The 15,978-nt window shown below is 52.7% G+C and overlaps 1 protein-coding gene across 4 annotated transcripts in view; it reads left to right on the forward strand.

The window, feature by feature from the left end:
* The window catches only part of MYO18B (myosin XVIIIB), a 232,041-nt gene that overhangs the window by 146,418 nt on the left and 69,645 nt on the right, over positions 1-15,978 (forward strand). For all 4 annotated transcript variants that reach the window (XM_055405416.2, XM_055405418.2, XM_055405415.2 and 1 more), the window contains 3 exons: positions 13,584-13,697; positions 14,820-14,936; positions 15,694-15,777. In XM_055405416.2, coding sequence (XP_055261391.2) covers positions 13,584-13,697; positions 14,820-14,936; positions 15,694-15,777 — 315 coding nt within the window. The remainder of the gene's footprint in view (positions 1-13,583; positions 13,698-14,819; positions 14,937-15,693; positions 15,778-15,978) is intronic.

The raw sequence follows: 15,978 nt of genomic DNA on the forward strand, positions 1-15,978 counted from the left end.
TTGTAGCCCACCAAGCTCCATTGTCCATGGGATTCTCCAGGCAAGAATACTGAAGTGGGTTGCCATGCCTCCCTCCAGGGGATCTTCCCAACCCAGGGATCGAACCCACATCTCCTGCATTGGCAGGGGATTCTTTACCACCGAGCCACCAGGGAAGCCCCTGGGGAAGTGTTGGGGGGTTAGCTAATTTTGCTGTGGGAGAGGAGCTCGTGGCTTCAGCTCTCTTCTTAAAGATGGAAGTGACTGGCCAGCTGAATAAGGCGCGCGTGGGTGTTCTGGGAGGAAGCACCAGCGCGTCCAGGGGCAGAGGCAGGCGGAGAGACGGAGCATGCTCAGTTGTGCATTGTATTGCTGGTATATAGTGTTCCCCGAGGTAAGAGCAGAGAGGATAATGCCGCTCTTTGAGGCTGGAATCAGCCCGCGCATGGTTTACTGAGCCTGGCTAAAGAGTTTGGGCCTTATCCCAAAGGTGACAGGGAGCTGCAGAGCAGGCAAGAGTGCAGTCAGAAGTGCTTGTAAAAAATGGTAGGCTTCCAGGCCAGCGGAAACAGTGATGTGTGGCACGCCCTGCTCAGCCAGAGGTGTGGGAGGGTCTTCTTGGAGTAGCGGTCCCCAGCCTTGTTGGCACCAGGGACTGGTTTCGTGGAAGGTAATTTTTCTAGGGACCGGGCTGGGATGGTTTCGTGATGACTCAAGTGCGTTGCATTTACTGTGCACTTTCTGTTGTTTTTACGTCAGCTCCACCTCAGATCATCAGGCATTAGACCCCAGAGGTTGAGGACCCCTGCCTTAGAGCATCTCCCAGGGCCCCTGGATTCTTCCCATGTGGACAAGCAGCCCCTCTGCCCCTCGCCCCACTTTCTAGAATCCTGAGAAAATTGTCTCTCTCTACCCAGTTTCCCTCCTTTGGAAGACTGTCTCAGTTAACACTTGAGGCTTAAGACCCTGTGATAAAACATGGAAGATGCACACCTCATGAGGTCTAATCCCGCCTCTACTGTTTAACTAGTTAGTTGTACAATTTAAGTCACCCTGCCTTTCAGAGATTCTTTGATCTTACTGAAGAAAAACAGTCATGATATTCCCAGCTTCTGGGCTGGGAGAAAGCAACCTAGACCCTGGATTGGAAGGAATTCCCTAAACTGAAACATGTCAGACAGTGATTTTTAAACGTAGGGCTGCCCACTGGCTCCTACATCCCCCCACCCCCCACCTGGAATTGGCTAGTGGAAGACTTTGGATTTGGACTGGGATTTTACACGACCTGGTGGAACAGGTAGACAAGGCAATGTATGGGGTGGGTCTAATGACACATGTTCTTTAGGAGCAATTACTAATTAATTCCCAGGGAATGTTTCCAGTGGAAACAAACTAATCTGGAGACAGAAGCAATCCCAGCCACCAAGATATATAATTGAGATAATCGCTATGCATAAATAACATCTGTGAGCAGCAGATGCCGGCACCTGGCTCCGAGGAGGAAGTGGAGGGTGCTGTCTGCTCCGGGCAGTGGCTTCCTGGTTTTTTTTTTTTTTTTTTTATTTCATGCCTTTGACCTTTTCTTCCTTCCGAAAGGAAATATGTCATTTTCTTTTTCTTTTTTTTTGGTTAAACGGAAAAGAGTTTGCACTGAGCTCTTTAGTTGTTTACTGAATTCCTGCCGAGGGCTGTCTTCCCCCTTCCTGCTGAGGACAAAGCTGTCACCAGGTCTCAGCCGTTGGGCCCCCTGAGGAGCTCTGGCACCCAGCCCCTGCCCGCCTGCCCCCTTCTTATCCCACACCACCTGCGCATCTCATTCACCATTCTTTCAAGTCTCCCGGCCTCCCGTCTTGCCCAAGCAATCTTTCTGCCACCTGATCTTTGGGGAGAGATTTTTTAAAATACAAATACCATCTAGTTCTTTGCATTCGGGATCCATCCGTGGCACAATCCACCTCCCTCAATCTGACCTTTAAAGATGCACAGTCCAGGACTTCCCTGGTGGTCCACTGGTAAAGAATCCGCCTGCCAATGCAGGGGGCTGGGTTTGATCCCTGGTCCGGGAAGATCTCATATCCCACGGGGATCCCACATACAACTAAGCCCTCAGGTAGGCCCATTGGGCCTGGTGCATCTTCCACACAGTGGACTCCCAGTGGTCCCCACCAGTGCACAGAAGACTGAGGGTCCCCTGTGCCCTTAACGGGGATGGTGGTCACCGGGCATCACCCACGCTTCCACAAGACATTGAAAATAACTAATGGGCTCTCGGAGGATCATCCCAGTAGAGTCTTTGGTGTGAGCGGACACTTTGGGAGCACGTCTCTCCAGCCCAGAACAATGGAACAGGTGGTCTGGATGTTTTATTTGAAGAGACTTTTCTTAAAGATTATGTTGGAGTGAATTGATTCAATATTAACATAACCTTCTGTCAAAGAGAGATAAAGACCAAATTGTAATTGGTGAAAAACATGGTTATCAGCGGCCTGTTCACCCCACAAATATTGACACTTCCAAGGCTGTGATGAAGTGGGAAGAGGGTGGTTTCATGGCAGACGGGGAATGCCATCTATGCTTAGCCCTTGAAGCATAGATGAACTGTTCAGCTCTGGAGGGCCAGCCCCTCAGAGAGCCCAGCCAGCCCCTGGGGCCATCATTACCATGGGAACACAGACACTGATGCCATACATCCATGGTTTACACTCAGCCAGTCATGGGGCCAACGGCAACCCACTCCAGTACTCTTGCCTGGAGAATCCCATGGACGGAGGAGCCTGGTAGGCTACAGTCCATGGGGTCGCTAAGAGTCGGACACGACTGAGCGACTTCACTTTCACTTTTCACTTTCACGCCTTGGAGAAGGAAATGGCAACCCACTCCAGTGTTCTTGCCTGGAGAATCCCAGGGACAGAGGAGCCTGTTGGGCTGCCATCTATGGGGTCACACAGAGTTGGACACGACTGACATGACTTAGCAGCAGCAGCAGCAGTCATGGGGCCAAGCGCTTAGAGGTCATGACCTAACTCTATGCCCCCAACCCACTTCAATGTAGTGAGTCCCTCGAGTAGAGGGACCTGTCTTCTGGCGCCAGAGCTCTCATGCGTGAGCAAGGCCTCACCGGGTGGCAGAGTCCCCACAGGAAGCAGCCAGCATTCAGTAGTCTTTCTCTGTAGGAGGAAGCTCAGCATATGAGAATCCTACCCAAAGTCACAGAGTTTGAGGGGCAACTGGGATGTATTTTATTTATTTATTTATGTATTATGTGTGTATTGGTCATGCTGCACAGCACATGGGATCTCAGTTCCCCGACCAGAGATCAAACCTGAGTCCCCTGCCTTGGAAGCCTGGTGTCTTAACCACTGGACCACCAGGAAGGTCCCTAGGATGTACTTTAAATAATATATCTTGAAAGAATTTCCAGTGTACCAAAAAATTATAAGGATAATTCAAAGGATTCCTTTAAATCCTTCACCTAGATTCCTCAATTTTTAACTTTTTGCCACGTTTTCTCACTAAATTACATTCTCTGAATTATTTGAAAACAAGTTACAGACATGAGATCCCTTTGCCCTTTTCAAAATTGGAAATTTTAGCATGGACATTCTAACCCAGGGGTCAGAGAACTAAGGCTCACAGGCCAAATCCAGCCCACGCTGCCTGATTTTTCGTTTTTGTTTTGTTTTGCTTTTTTTTTTTTTTATTACAGCCTGAGAGCTGAGAGAGGTTTTGTTTTTAAATGGCCACATTTAAAGTTAGATAAGTACCTGGATTTAGCCTTCCATTTTGCCTCTAAGCCTGCAGAGCCTAAAATAATTTCCAGCTTGCACTTGAAGGAAAACTTTGCTGACCCCTATACTATCTGCTGACTATTCTGATTTTGCCTGTTGTTTTACTCACGTTCTTTGTAGCCATTTTTCTTCCTGTTCAGGATCCAGCTTAGACTACGTCACAGTTGCGTTCAGTCTTGTGACACTGTCCATAGAACCTCTGTCTTTGTATTTTATGATGCTAGAATTTGGGGAGAGTTCAGGCCAGTTGTGTGGTGGAAACTTCCTCCACCTGGGTGACCTAGAATTGGAAGCCGTGTGTTTTTCATTTCAAAGCCGCTTGGATTTGTGTGGGTCTGAGGGTGCTTTTGAACTGTGGTGTTGGAGAAGACTCTTGAGAGTCCCTTGGACTGCAAGGAGATCCAACCAGTCCATTCTAAAGGAGATCAGTCCTGGGTGTTCATTGGAAGGACTGATGCTAAAGCTGAAACTGCAATACTTTGGCCACCTCATGCGAAGAGTTGACTCACTGGAAAAGACTCTGATGTTGGGAGGGATTACGGGCAGGAGGAGAAGGGGATGACAGAGAATGAGATGGCTGGATGGCATCACCGACTCGATGGACATGAGTTTGAGTGAACTCCGGGAGTTGGTGATGGACAGGGAGGCCTGGCGTGCTGTGATTCATGGGGTCGCAAAGAGTCGGACACGACTAAGAGACTGAACTGAACTGAACTGAGGGTGTTCCTGGGACACGAGACTTCTGATCTTAAAACCAAAAAAGTTCCAGGCAGACAGGGATGAGCTGGTCACCCTAGAGCCAGAGCTTCAAGTCCTAAGTAATTCTGGGGAAGATAAAAGGGCCCTCCCTAAGACCTTTTGTTCTCAAAAGGTTCCCGCAGGTTTAAGGGAGAGGCCGATGAACCAGATGCTGATTTAAGAGCCATTTCTCAGTTTATCTTCTGCTCCTGTGGCCCCTAACCTGCATTCCCACCCTCCACCTGTTCGCATTCCAACCTCCCCCCACCCCGCCCCCATTTCGCTGTCCTTGGTCCACTAATGCAGATGAGACTTGCTGATGACACTGTGCGTGGTCATTGGGTCCTTCTCCTCGCTGGTTTCTAACTGCATCACGATTTAGCCACTTTGCTGTTGATGGGCATGTAAGTTATCTAGACTTAGAGCCATTATGAACGGCTTGGGCAGTGGGTGGCACTGGGAGGGGGCATCCGGGGCTCCTGTGAGCCCCACGGGGCGGTGGGCAGCTCGGGGGGCAGATGGCAGCCCCGCTGACTGGGGCTGATTCAGCAGCGTGCTGAGCTTGTCTCGCAGCCTCGCTCCCTCAGCGCATGGGTATGGAGTCCCTACTGCAAGGCCCAGTGACCCTTCAGAGCCCCTGTCCAGTGGGAAGACAGATGTGGAGGTGCTCAGATGCTATGCTATTTAGGGGAGCACTGGGGAGCTGCAATATCACAAAAAGGGGGGCATGAATGGATGGGGGCAGGGAGGACCTTTTTTGAGTATTTTATCCTGCTTTTTTAAGTTTGTATTTTTTTTCTCTCTCTCTTTGGAGTGTGTTACAAATCCATCGTCCCCAGAGTGAAGTCAGGAAGGAAATTATTGAAGTCTTTTCAGTCATGTAGGACCTGTGCCGTCCTTTGGTCCTGTAATACAAAATCAGAAAGGACTCCTAAACTCTCAAAGAAACAGACTTAAAACAAGTAAAAGGAGACCTGCTTTACTCAGCAGGTGGTGAACACGTGGCACAGGGCTTACAAGGAAAAGCTGTGCGTTTAAAAGCAACCTCAGTTCACTTCCTGGCTCCAGTCATCATTTAATAGCTGTGTGACCTTGACAAGTTAACTGGAATATCACAGAGGCTCTCTGAGCCTCAGTTTCCTCATCGGTAAAATGAAGACAGGAGTTGGTATATGTTGCAAATTAACAGACGCGTGGTCAGCATCCACAGAGAGCAGATACTATTATTGCACTACTCGTCATGATGATCGTTACTACTCTGAGATGAGGATGGTGGAAACAGTAAATCCTCAGAGAGTATTTCAGTGCATCAATAATTGATGGTCCTCTAGCACAATGTAAGGAAAGTCATAGAACGTTTAGAATATGCCCAAGAGATTGGAGATCAAGGACACAGGGAGGAACCACCATACGGTCTTAGGAAATTTCCCTCGAGGCCGCTGTCATCCAGCTTCTGAGCTGGACAGACCATCAGTGGACCTGACCTGATATTTTTAGTATGTTTGCATTTAATAAACTTGTTCTCTATCAGGGCTGTCTTTAGTTTGAGATGTTGGTGAGTGCCTCCAGGGAAAAGCTCCCTACTAAAGGGTAACTCTTCTGGGCGTGCTGCTGGGACACCACGGGTCGGGGTGTGTTGAGATTAGCCTGCCAAAGCCACCATTTCTTAGAACACTTCCCGTGGCATTTGCTCTGCGGTATTTTTAAATCCTCTGATTTATTCAGTCAGACCCAGAAATGCAGATTCTGACCACTCTGCTGAAATATCAGAATTTTTCCTGTTTCCCCAGCTTATTCTGTGTCTCGAGCCAACTCGTCTCGTAGCTTAATAAGTCCAGAGCAAACATTTTACCTCGGGTATTTAGAGCGGGCAGATGGCGTCGCACGGGAAAGCAGTGCTATTCATCGGTTTGTAGTTGGTGCCTGTGTGCTGGGAATCTCAATCGCCCTCCCTCCCACTGAATGAGAGGGGTGGGTGTTGGCGAGAGAATGCCTGAGACAGACTCAGCCACAGAGAAAGGCTGTGTGCGGTGGGGGCTGGTGGTGGCCCAGAAACAGCATGGGTTTTTCGTTTTTTTTTCTTCAGCTTGGGTTGAGAGTCTCACGGACTTGAGTCTGACCTTGGGCAAGTCACTCCCCTGCCCAGGCCTATTCCTCCCCTGCATGGCTGTAGTGGGCTACCGTTGTGATAAACCTCAAGGCCTGCACGGTGTCTGATGTGGTTGGTGTCAAAGAAACCTCATCCTGTCTTCATCTCCCCACTGAATAATAGGGAAGGGGGAGTGTCAGTGTTTACCCCCTACGAGGAGGGGTCTACACACAGAATAGTAAATACATGGCTGTTACGCTGTCACAGGGTTTTGGACGGAGCTGCGTGGATCCAGCTTTGGGCACAACAGCACACACTGTCACCCAGGTTCCAGGTGTTTACTCTGTGGCGGACTCTGTGTGTGTAGTAGCTCTTCTGACTCCCTCACCCACTCGGTATGTGGGTTCCAGGGAGCAACAGCACAGCTCCCAGTTCATTAAGCAGAAAAAGGGACGTGACGGGCGAAGATATCTGAAAGGTTCTGAGGCTACGCCTGCCTTCAGGCTTGGCTAGATCTAGGTGCTCCAAGCATGACATCAAGAATGCGTCTCGTGCCTCAGCACCTCGACGTCACCTTGCATTCTTAGGCAGTCTCCCTTTTGGACGGCAGGACAGATACTCCAGGCTTACATCCTGTATCAGAAAAAGCTGTGTCCATAGTCACAGCCAGAATCCTGGTGTCAGTCTTGCTATTGTCCCTCGACCAACCCCTGAGGCCAAAGAAGGCGGTGCTCTAACTGGCAAGTCTGAGTCAGAAGCATCTCCTCTGGGCTCCAGGGAGGGGTGTCGGTTCCATCGCAGACATCTGAGGGATGGACATTCTTTGCAGAGAAGATGGGGGTGCTGTTATCCAAAGAAAAGAGAGTAGGCGTGTGCAGTCACATCGCCAGATTCCTGTTCCGGAGCCTGTGTGGTGGGGAGCACTGTTACAGAGGAGTGCAGTTAACCAGTGGCTTGGGTGTGAGCGGAGATGAGCCAGTGTGGAAACTCTGCGGGCGCCTGGGGGCTGCCGAGCACGTGGGGAGGAGTCTGAGCCCTGGGAGCCTGGTGTCCAGGCCGCCACTTAATGCCAGGGTGACCCAAGCTAAGCCACTTCACTGCTCCACCCGTCATTTTCCCCAGGAACAGCAGTGAGACTGGCGGCTGACCTGAGCCGACTGTGCTGTTGTCAGGGTTAAGGGAGAGAACACGGAGCTATGCCTGGCACAGAGCTGGGGCTCAGATGCCTCCCCCGCACGCTCGGCAGCCCCCCAGGCCGCTTTGGCGTCCCATCCTGGGTGCCGTTCACCTCCTCTCGCCCCCAAGATCTCAGGCTTCCAGGGCCTCCAGGTCCTCCCACACTGTCCAGGAGTCAGGACTTCACTGCGCCTGCCCAGGCTGGGGCCGCGGCCCCCTGTGTTCCTGCACATGGTGTCCACTGGTCAAGGGCCCCTGGCTTAGCGGCTGGGGAGGAATTGAAGCCCTGCCCTTGTGCAGGCACTGAGGATGGGTGGCTGATCCAGCAAGTGGATGATGGGGTGACTGGACTACGCGAGGGGGAGAGGAGCTTCTGACCATTACAAGCATTTTGGTGCTTTGTACCCACGTACTTTGCACATTATTGTATTGATGTTGCAAGAAACAAGATTTGAAAGGAGAGAAAACATGAACTTGTAGGAAGACCAATTGGTTGTTTTGGAAGATCAATTGGAAGATCAATCAATCGGTTGTTTCACTGAGAGCCTGCTGTGGGTCCCGCCCCCACCCCGGGTCTAGAGGGGGTGGAAATCCTGGGGGCCTTTTCTCCCCCAGCCCTCCCCACCATGTGTGGTGGGGTCCCGCCTGGAACCCGGGAGGGCTTATCCGTGGGGACGGGTGGTGACTTAGAGCTGACGGGTATGCTGGCAGCCTCCCCTGGGACGCTCATTGCCATTGTGGCTGTGGGGCTGGCAGTGGGACTAGGGGAACCTTCCAGGGGAACTGCTGCTCTCTGACCACTCCACCCGGACCTCCCCCTGGGAAGACACCTTCAGAGCGGCGGTGGCCACGATTCGAGCCTGAGGGATCTGATCTCAGCCTTGCCGTGACTTCCACACGACTTCATAAAAACGTCAGTCACTCAGCCTCAATATGGAAATAACGTGCAGTGAGTTAGTCTTCCACCACGTCATCCATAATGGAAAATCAGCAGGAGATGGCCCTGTTTTTCTTCCCGTTCCCTAAAGTGTAATAAATTGAAAATTTGAAAGCTCGGCATTAACACGGCTCATCAGCAGCATCCCCAGGCCTGCCCGGGGGAGTCCGTGAGCTGGGGGATTTCCGGTGTTACCCATCCAGACCTGATGAAACCTGGGCCTGTTTGACTTGCTTGCCTCTGGAGCCAGCACCCTCCCTCCAGCCATCCCAGTCTGCCAGGAAGCCTAAAACCCTTCCCTGGGATTGTGGTTCAGGCCCTGCCTCACCCTGGCCCCATGACTGTGACAGCTTGGCCTCTTTGGCACTCTCTTCACCTCTAAAATGGGGTTGGAAAGTCCTCATTTCTCAGGCTAGTAAGTGATGAAAGTGAAAGTTGGTCAGTCGTGTCCAACTGTTTGTGACCCCATGGACTATACAATCCATGGAATTCTCCAGGCCAGAACACTGGAATGGGTAGCCTTTCCCTTCTCCAGGGGATCTTCCCAACCCAGGGATCGAACCGAGGCCTCCCACATTGCAGGCGATTTCTTTACCAGGTGAACCATCAGGAGGCCGAGAGTACTGGAGTGAGTGGCCTATCCCTTCTCCAGCAAATCTTACCAACCCAGGAATCAAACCGGGGTCTCCCGCATTGCAGGCAGATTCTTTACACCTGAGCTATCAGGGAAGCCCAGTGATGAAAGAGACAACAATCTCCACCATTCCTGTTTGGGCATCGCCTCAGCTCCAGGCGCTGTGCTAAGCATGCTCGGGTTTTCACTGATTTATTCTGCACTGGTCCTGGAATGTGACCAACCCCATCCTACAGATGAGGAAACTGAGGCGCGGTGCATTCAGTGACTGGCTCGAAAGGCGGATGCTCCAGGTCTGACCCACACGCAGTGCGCCTGGCACTTAGAGGTGCCAGCACTGCTTAGTTTCCTGCCGCTTCCCTTTGGTGTGAACTCTTTCCTCCCAGGAAGGCTCTGGTCTCGATGTGTTTCCTCAGTGGATTCAGAATCCGAGTTCTGCCAATTCTCCCTGATTTGTCTCCTTGTCATTCTATAGCCCCACCTGGCTCAGGTCATGGTGACAGGCCTGAGTGGCTTCCACTGTCACAGCAAGCCTCTGGGCTGTATTCTCTGCAGTTGGAATTCTCTCTTTATTTTAATCCATCCTGCTCTTTCCAGAGTGTGGCCTTCCATGAGGTGCAGCGGAGTACAATGGTTAAGGGCTTGGGCTCTGGGGTTGGACCAGCCAGGTTTCCCTGCTGCTGGCCGTGTGCCTGGGAGTGAGTCACTTCACCTCCATGAACCTCTGTTTCCTCCAAGGTCAGTTGGTCCTCACAGCGACACCTTTTCTCCTAGGGACCTCGTGGGGCTGTTGAGAAGCCAGGCAGATAGCAGCCATGTACTGGACATGGTCCCCAAGCAACAGTAGCAGGTGTGGCCATTGATGCCTGAACCATCAGAAGCAAGATAATCCTCTCTCCAGCCTGACAGGAGCTGAGACCAACACCTGCAGCCCCATGTGCTGCCTGCGTGCCATCTCTGCTCCTCTCTGCCTGGGGATGGATGAGCTGTCTCTTGCCCTGCTTGCTCCAGGGAGCCTGGGGAAAGGAATGAGCATGTCAGATATGTGTGCTTGCTCAGTGGATAAGTCTTGTCTAACTCTTTGCGACCCCTTGGACTGTAGCCTGCCAGGCTTCTCTGTCCATGGGATTCTCCACGTAAGAATACTGGAGTGGATTGCCGTTTCCTTCCCTAGGAGATCTTCCCTACCCAGGGATTGAACCCGTGTCTCCTGCATTGGCAGGTGGATTCTTTATTGCTGAGCCACCAGAGGACAGAAAATATAGCCTTCCCTCTGGGGGGATTCTGAGGAGCAGCAGCATCATGTTGATGAAACCTTCCTTCAGCCAAAGGCGGGGCTCAGCAGATGGGAACAGGATCGTCTGTGGGCTCCACTTACAAGGACCCTCCCTTGCCTCCTGGCCCTGGGCCAAGCGACTCGGCCTGGCAGGCCGGACAGCTCCTTCCACCGCTAGTTATCTGACATCATCTCCCATGCTGGCCCATCTGCTCCTGCCTGCCCATTTTCTTTCGTTCGTGCACACTGCCCTGTGTAGACCTTTCCATTTCTCCCCACTTCCTCTCTGACTGAAGCACGCCACCACCCTCTTCCTGAAGGACCACAGCAGCAGCCTCTCTGGCTGCCCTGTTGCTAATTTTGTCCACAAAAGTGCATCCTCTCATGGCAGCCAGAGGGAGATCATGCCGCCCTCCTCCTTAGAGAGTGTGGTTTTCCTGCAGACTGAAACAAACCTGAGCTTGGCACCCTGGCTCACTGCTGTGACTCCCACCCACTTCCTCAGCATCGCCGCCTCCTGGCCCTCCCTGTGAGGCTGACCAGCTATCAGTTCAGTTCAGTTCAGTCCAGTCGCTTAGTCATGTCTGACTTTGGACTGCAGCACACCAGGCTTCCCTGTCCATCACCAACTCCCAGAGTTTACTCAAACTCATGTCCATCGCGTTGATGATGCCACCCATCTATCTCATCCTCTGTCGTCCCCTCCCGCCTTCAATCTTTCCCAGCATCAGGGTCTTTTCCAGTGAGTGAGTCGGTTCTTCGCATCAGGTGGCCAAAGTATTGGAGTTTCAGCTTCAACATCAGTCCTTCCAATGAACACCCAGGACTGATCTCCTTTAGGATGGACTGGTTGGATCTCCTTGCAGTTCAAGGGACTCTCAAGGGTCTTATCCAACATGACAGTTCAAAAGCATCAATTCTTCAGCTCCAGCTTTCTTTATAGTCCAACTCTCACATCCATACATGACTACTGGAAAAACCATAGCTTTGACTAGACGGACTTTTGTTGGTATGACCAGCCATACTGGCTGCCTTTCTGTTCTGCAGCACCAAGCTCCTTGCTGTTCCTGCCTCAGGACCTTTGTACTTCCTGTTGCCTCCATTCAGGGAACCCTCCCTCTGAAAGCTCCACCTGGCTATCTCCTTTGCATCTTTTAGGTGTTAGTTGCATTAAGTGCCTCTCATTAACGAGGCCTCTGACTTGTTCCTGAATCAAGGACTGGCTTTGCCCTGCCAGCCTGCAGAGGAGCCCTCCACCCCACCACCCTCTGCCCTGCCTTCCCAGAGGCCCTGGAGTCACCTGCCGGGAAGACGAGCCCACACCTGACTTCTCATTTCCTCTGTCGATTATGCTCTAACATCGCCAATTACCTCCCCTGCTCCACATCATTTTTCTCAGTGTGTCTCAATCCCTCCCAGTTGCTGAGGGAAATGTGCCACCAAGCCCTCCCCACTCAGCCCAGCACGGGGCCGTGCTGCAGAAACACACTTTCCTTACAGCCTTGAGGATAGAGCTTTGGGGAACTGTGGCTGCTGGCAGGGCGTGGGGCTGGGATTAGAGGCACCATGCCAGGAAGCTGCAGGGGGGAGGCTGGGCCTTGGTTTCCTTGCCTGTGCACTGGGGGTGTTAGCAGGGCACACCTCCCAGGTCTGCCGGGAGGACTGACAGCTGACACTGTAACAAAGGCAGCCTGCCTGCGCCCCAGCTCCAGTGTCGTTATTGTGATGCTAACATCGGGCCGAGCTCCTGGATGTGCTGAGGAAGATGAAAGTGGTCCCAGGTGGCCTTACCCCACAGAGACCCCCCTTGGTCAGCTGTCCTTGGGGCGTCCTCTGCCCTGGCTCCCCCATTTTCCTTACAGTGATCAATGGGGCCTCTTCGCTGGGTAGCCTCAGGGATCCGATTATGTGCATGACATTTCGGTAGAAGTCTAGCTTGCTTTTTTCTCCCCCTGTCTGTTGGCACCAACCTTAATGTCATTTACTATTTTGGAGGGACCGTGGCCTGGCAGTTGAGAAAGCTGGTCTGGACGATTCAAGTGGTGTCTTTGCTCCTTGCAGCTGTGTGACTCCAAACAAGGCTCCAGCCCTCTCTGAACCTTAAGTGCTTGCCTTCAGTGATTTATAAGGCAGTTTTCTGCTCAGAGATTCTAGGGTTCATAAACCAGGGGGATGCTCAATCACAGAACTGAGTTAGAGTTTGTGCACGAATGTGGTTTCTCCAGTGGAAAATGTTTGTCCTCTGGGGCCACAAAGGTCCTTGTACCCACCCCCTTGGCCCCCTGTGCTAGGATAGGGGGCCTGCTGTGTGCAGGTGGACAGAAGGAAGAGAAAAGAAAGGTCGAGAAAGAAAAACTTGAAGTCAGTGGCTCTTAACCTTCAGGAATCTAGTCAAGTACCAGGAGGTGCTCACACATAGAATGTTTTGCATACCATTTAAAAGGGGGTTCACAATTCTAATTAAAAACATCTGCTTGGCAAGCCCCCACTGAATGAACTATGAGCAGCTCCTCTAGGAAGCCTTCCCGGCCCCGATCCTGTGTCCCAGAGTCCTCATGCCCTCCTCTTCCTTGTACCCTCAGAAGGGCTGTCATTATCTGTCCCTTCCTGTCTCCCCCGTGGGAGGGCAGGGGCCACCATGAGTGTTCTGTGTGTGCCAGGTGCTGAGTGGGTGGCAGCAAATACCCGCTGAATGGGTGGGGGCTCGCCCCTGGCGCTTAAATCGGGGGTGGCCTGGCCTTACTTTGTGGGGGAGGGCTTGGTCAGTGTTGAGTGGGCTTGGCACTTGGCCACCTCTACTGCAGACAGCTCTGCTGCCCCTTCTGTGGGTTGATGAAGAGAAGGTGGGAGGGTCGCCTGCACTCCCCCTCCTGGAAGGGGCGGGGCCAGGCCGGCGGGGAGGGCCGATCAAGGGGGCCACTTCATGAGACCTCTCCACTCCCCTGTCTCCCTCCTGCCGGCTCCAGCTGGAGCAGAGTGAAGCCAAGTGTGAAGATGCCTTGAAGACCCAGAAGGCGCTGACGGCAGACCTGGAGAACATGCACAGCGAGCTGGAGAGCATGACCCGCAGCAAGAGCCTGGTACCTGCGCCTCCGGGGGCGGGGCCGCCGCGGGCACAGCGGGAGGGGCCGGGGCAAGCCCTCTACTGTACGTGGAGGTCCACACGTCCCTCGTAGACCCACTGAGTGCTCGGCACTCAGAGAGCACAGGCAGCCTGCTCTGAGCTGAGCGTGATCGAGGCGTCGGGGTGCGTGTGAGGGTCAGCTGTGTGAAGGGAGGCAAGCGCCCGCTGTGGACCCAGGGTGCTCAGCCTCGGGGGGACGCTTCCAGTCGGAACCTGTCGTTCGCTCAGCACCGGAACCGGAGTGGGAGCGCAGCTATCTGTTGTGAGCCCACACCGTGCCCGCCACCCCCAGTCACCGGTGGTAGCCCCACTGTGCGCTCGCCACCCCAGGAGGGCACGTGGTCACTGTTGCCGGGCTGCTTCTTCAGGTCCAGACTTCCAGGCAGAGCCCGTTTGGACTCACTCCTAAAAGGGCCCCAGCCATCTGGGAGCTCAGCGCTGAACAGGGACAAATGAGCAAACATCACAGATCTATTATGCTGGTGAACATTGGGTGTGGTTTCTGTGTGCCCTCTCTGGGTGTCCAGGGTCGGCTTAAATTTATGTGCAACATGTAAAACCCTTTTAGGTGGAGCTAGAGATTTATCGGCAAAAGCTTATATCTGGCCCTTTTGTCCCAGGTTTGGTTGGTACTAGATCAAGGGGAACCTGCCCATAAACACTGACACACACACGTGTACAGGGATGAATGTACACACATACAAAGTCACAGATGCATCTCTAAATAAAGACCCTTGTAGGTAAAATAAGCATCTAAGTTTAGCCATAGTTACTGAGATTACGCACACATATGCACCACACACACTTAAATTGTATATGAGTAGATTCCTGGGTGGGCTTACATCTCCGTTCACGCACGCATGCTGCATTCATGCAGTCAGCCGCATGCCTGTCCAGTGTGCACACACGCATGACATACCCACAGGAGGCGTTGACACAGCTGCGGCCTCCCTTTCAGGTAGACAGTCACTCACCTGACACACCCACGGGCAAGCCTCCCTGCTGTGCATCACCCCTCCCCGCACAGACCCTCTCCCCCCGCCCTCCTACCTCACCTGCCCTCGTCCTGCTCTGCCAGGTGGACGAGCAGCTGTACCGGCTGCAGTTTGAGAGGGCGGACCTCCTGAAGCGCATTGACGAGGACCAGGATGATCTGAACGACCTCATGCAGAAACACAAGGAGCTCATTGCTCAGGTAGTGGCCTCGGGCAGAAGAAGGCTTGGCGGCCTTGGGCGGGGACAGGGAGCCGGCGACTCAGTTGGGCCACTCTCTGGTCTCAGGACCTTGGAGGATAAACCACAAAGGTAAATAGGAATCATGACTCAAACTTACTTTTGTTCAAGGTGGACATTTATTTGTTCATTTACAAAAGCAGTAAATTAGTACTCCCGTTATAAATACTGTAAAAGAACAAGTGCCTGTGGAAACAGAACGCACGGAGCCCTCCCCCTCTGGAGTCCTCTCTGGGGACAGTCACACTCAGACGTTTGGCTCAACTCTTTCTTCAGGCCCTCTACTCTCCATTGCCTCATTTGGTCTTCAGACAGACCCTCAGAGGGTCTCAGCAGAGACCACCAGCCAGTTTTACAGACGGGGACACTGAGGTGCAGAGAGGCTCTGCGGCTTGCTGTGCCTGGAAGCCACGTCTGGAACCCCAGTTACCTGACCTCAGATAGTACTCTTCCCTCCGAATCCTGGCCCTAGTGCCACAGCCATCTCATTCCATCTGGGCTCTCAAGGGTGTATGATAAGGTGCTGGACAGTTGACCGAAGCTATGGGCTATGGCGTGGGAGTGAACCGCTCTCGCTGAGGTACTGGGGGGATGTGAGGGGCCCTTTAGAACTAGCTGTTGTCACAGACACTCTGTGATGTGCACACACCTGTGGGTGGGGGAACAAGGGACTTCGAGCAGAGCCTGCGGTCTCAAGGTGACACTTTTCATCTCACCAGTCTGCTGCTGACATCGGGCAGATCCAGGAACTGCAGCTGCAGCTGGAGGAAGTCAAGAAGGAGAAGAACAAGCTTCAAGAACAAGTATGTGCTCACAGCCGCCATGTCGTGGGGGAGGGCCATGGAAACTGTTCTTCATTCACGCAGTTGTTCACTCAACTTCAGTCACATGGCAAATGAATAGAGGACAATCCCAGCAGACACACACACACACACCACTGCCCATGCTTTTCACATCCATAGACACGCACACACACACACCACTGCCCATGCTTGTTCCCATCC

This window comes from Moschus berezovskii, chromosome 19, assembly GCF_049115385.1.
Source record: "Moschus berezovskii isolate FMDL1 chromosome 19, NW_MosBer_1.0, whole genome shotgun sequence".
Classification (NCBI taxonomy): domain Eukaryota; kingdom Metazoa; phylum Chordata; class Mammalia; order Artiodactyla; family Moschidae; genus Moschus; species Moschus berezovskii.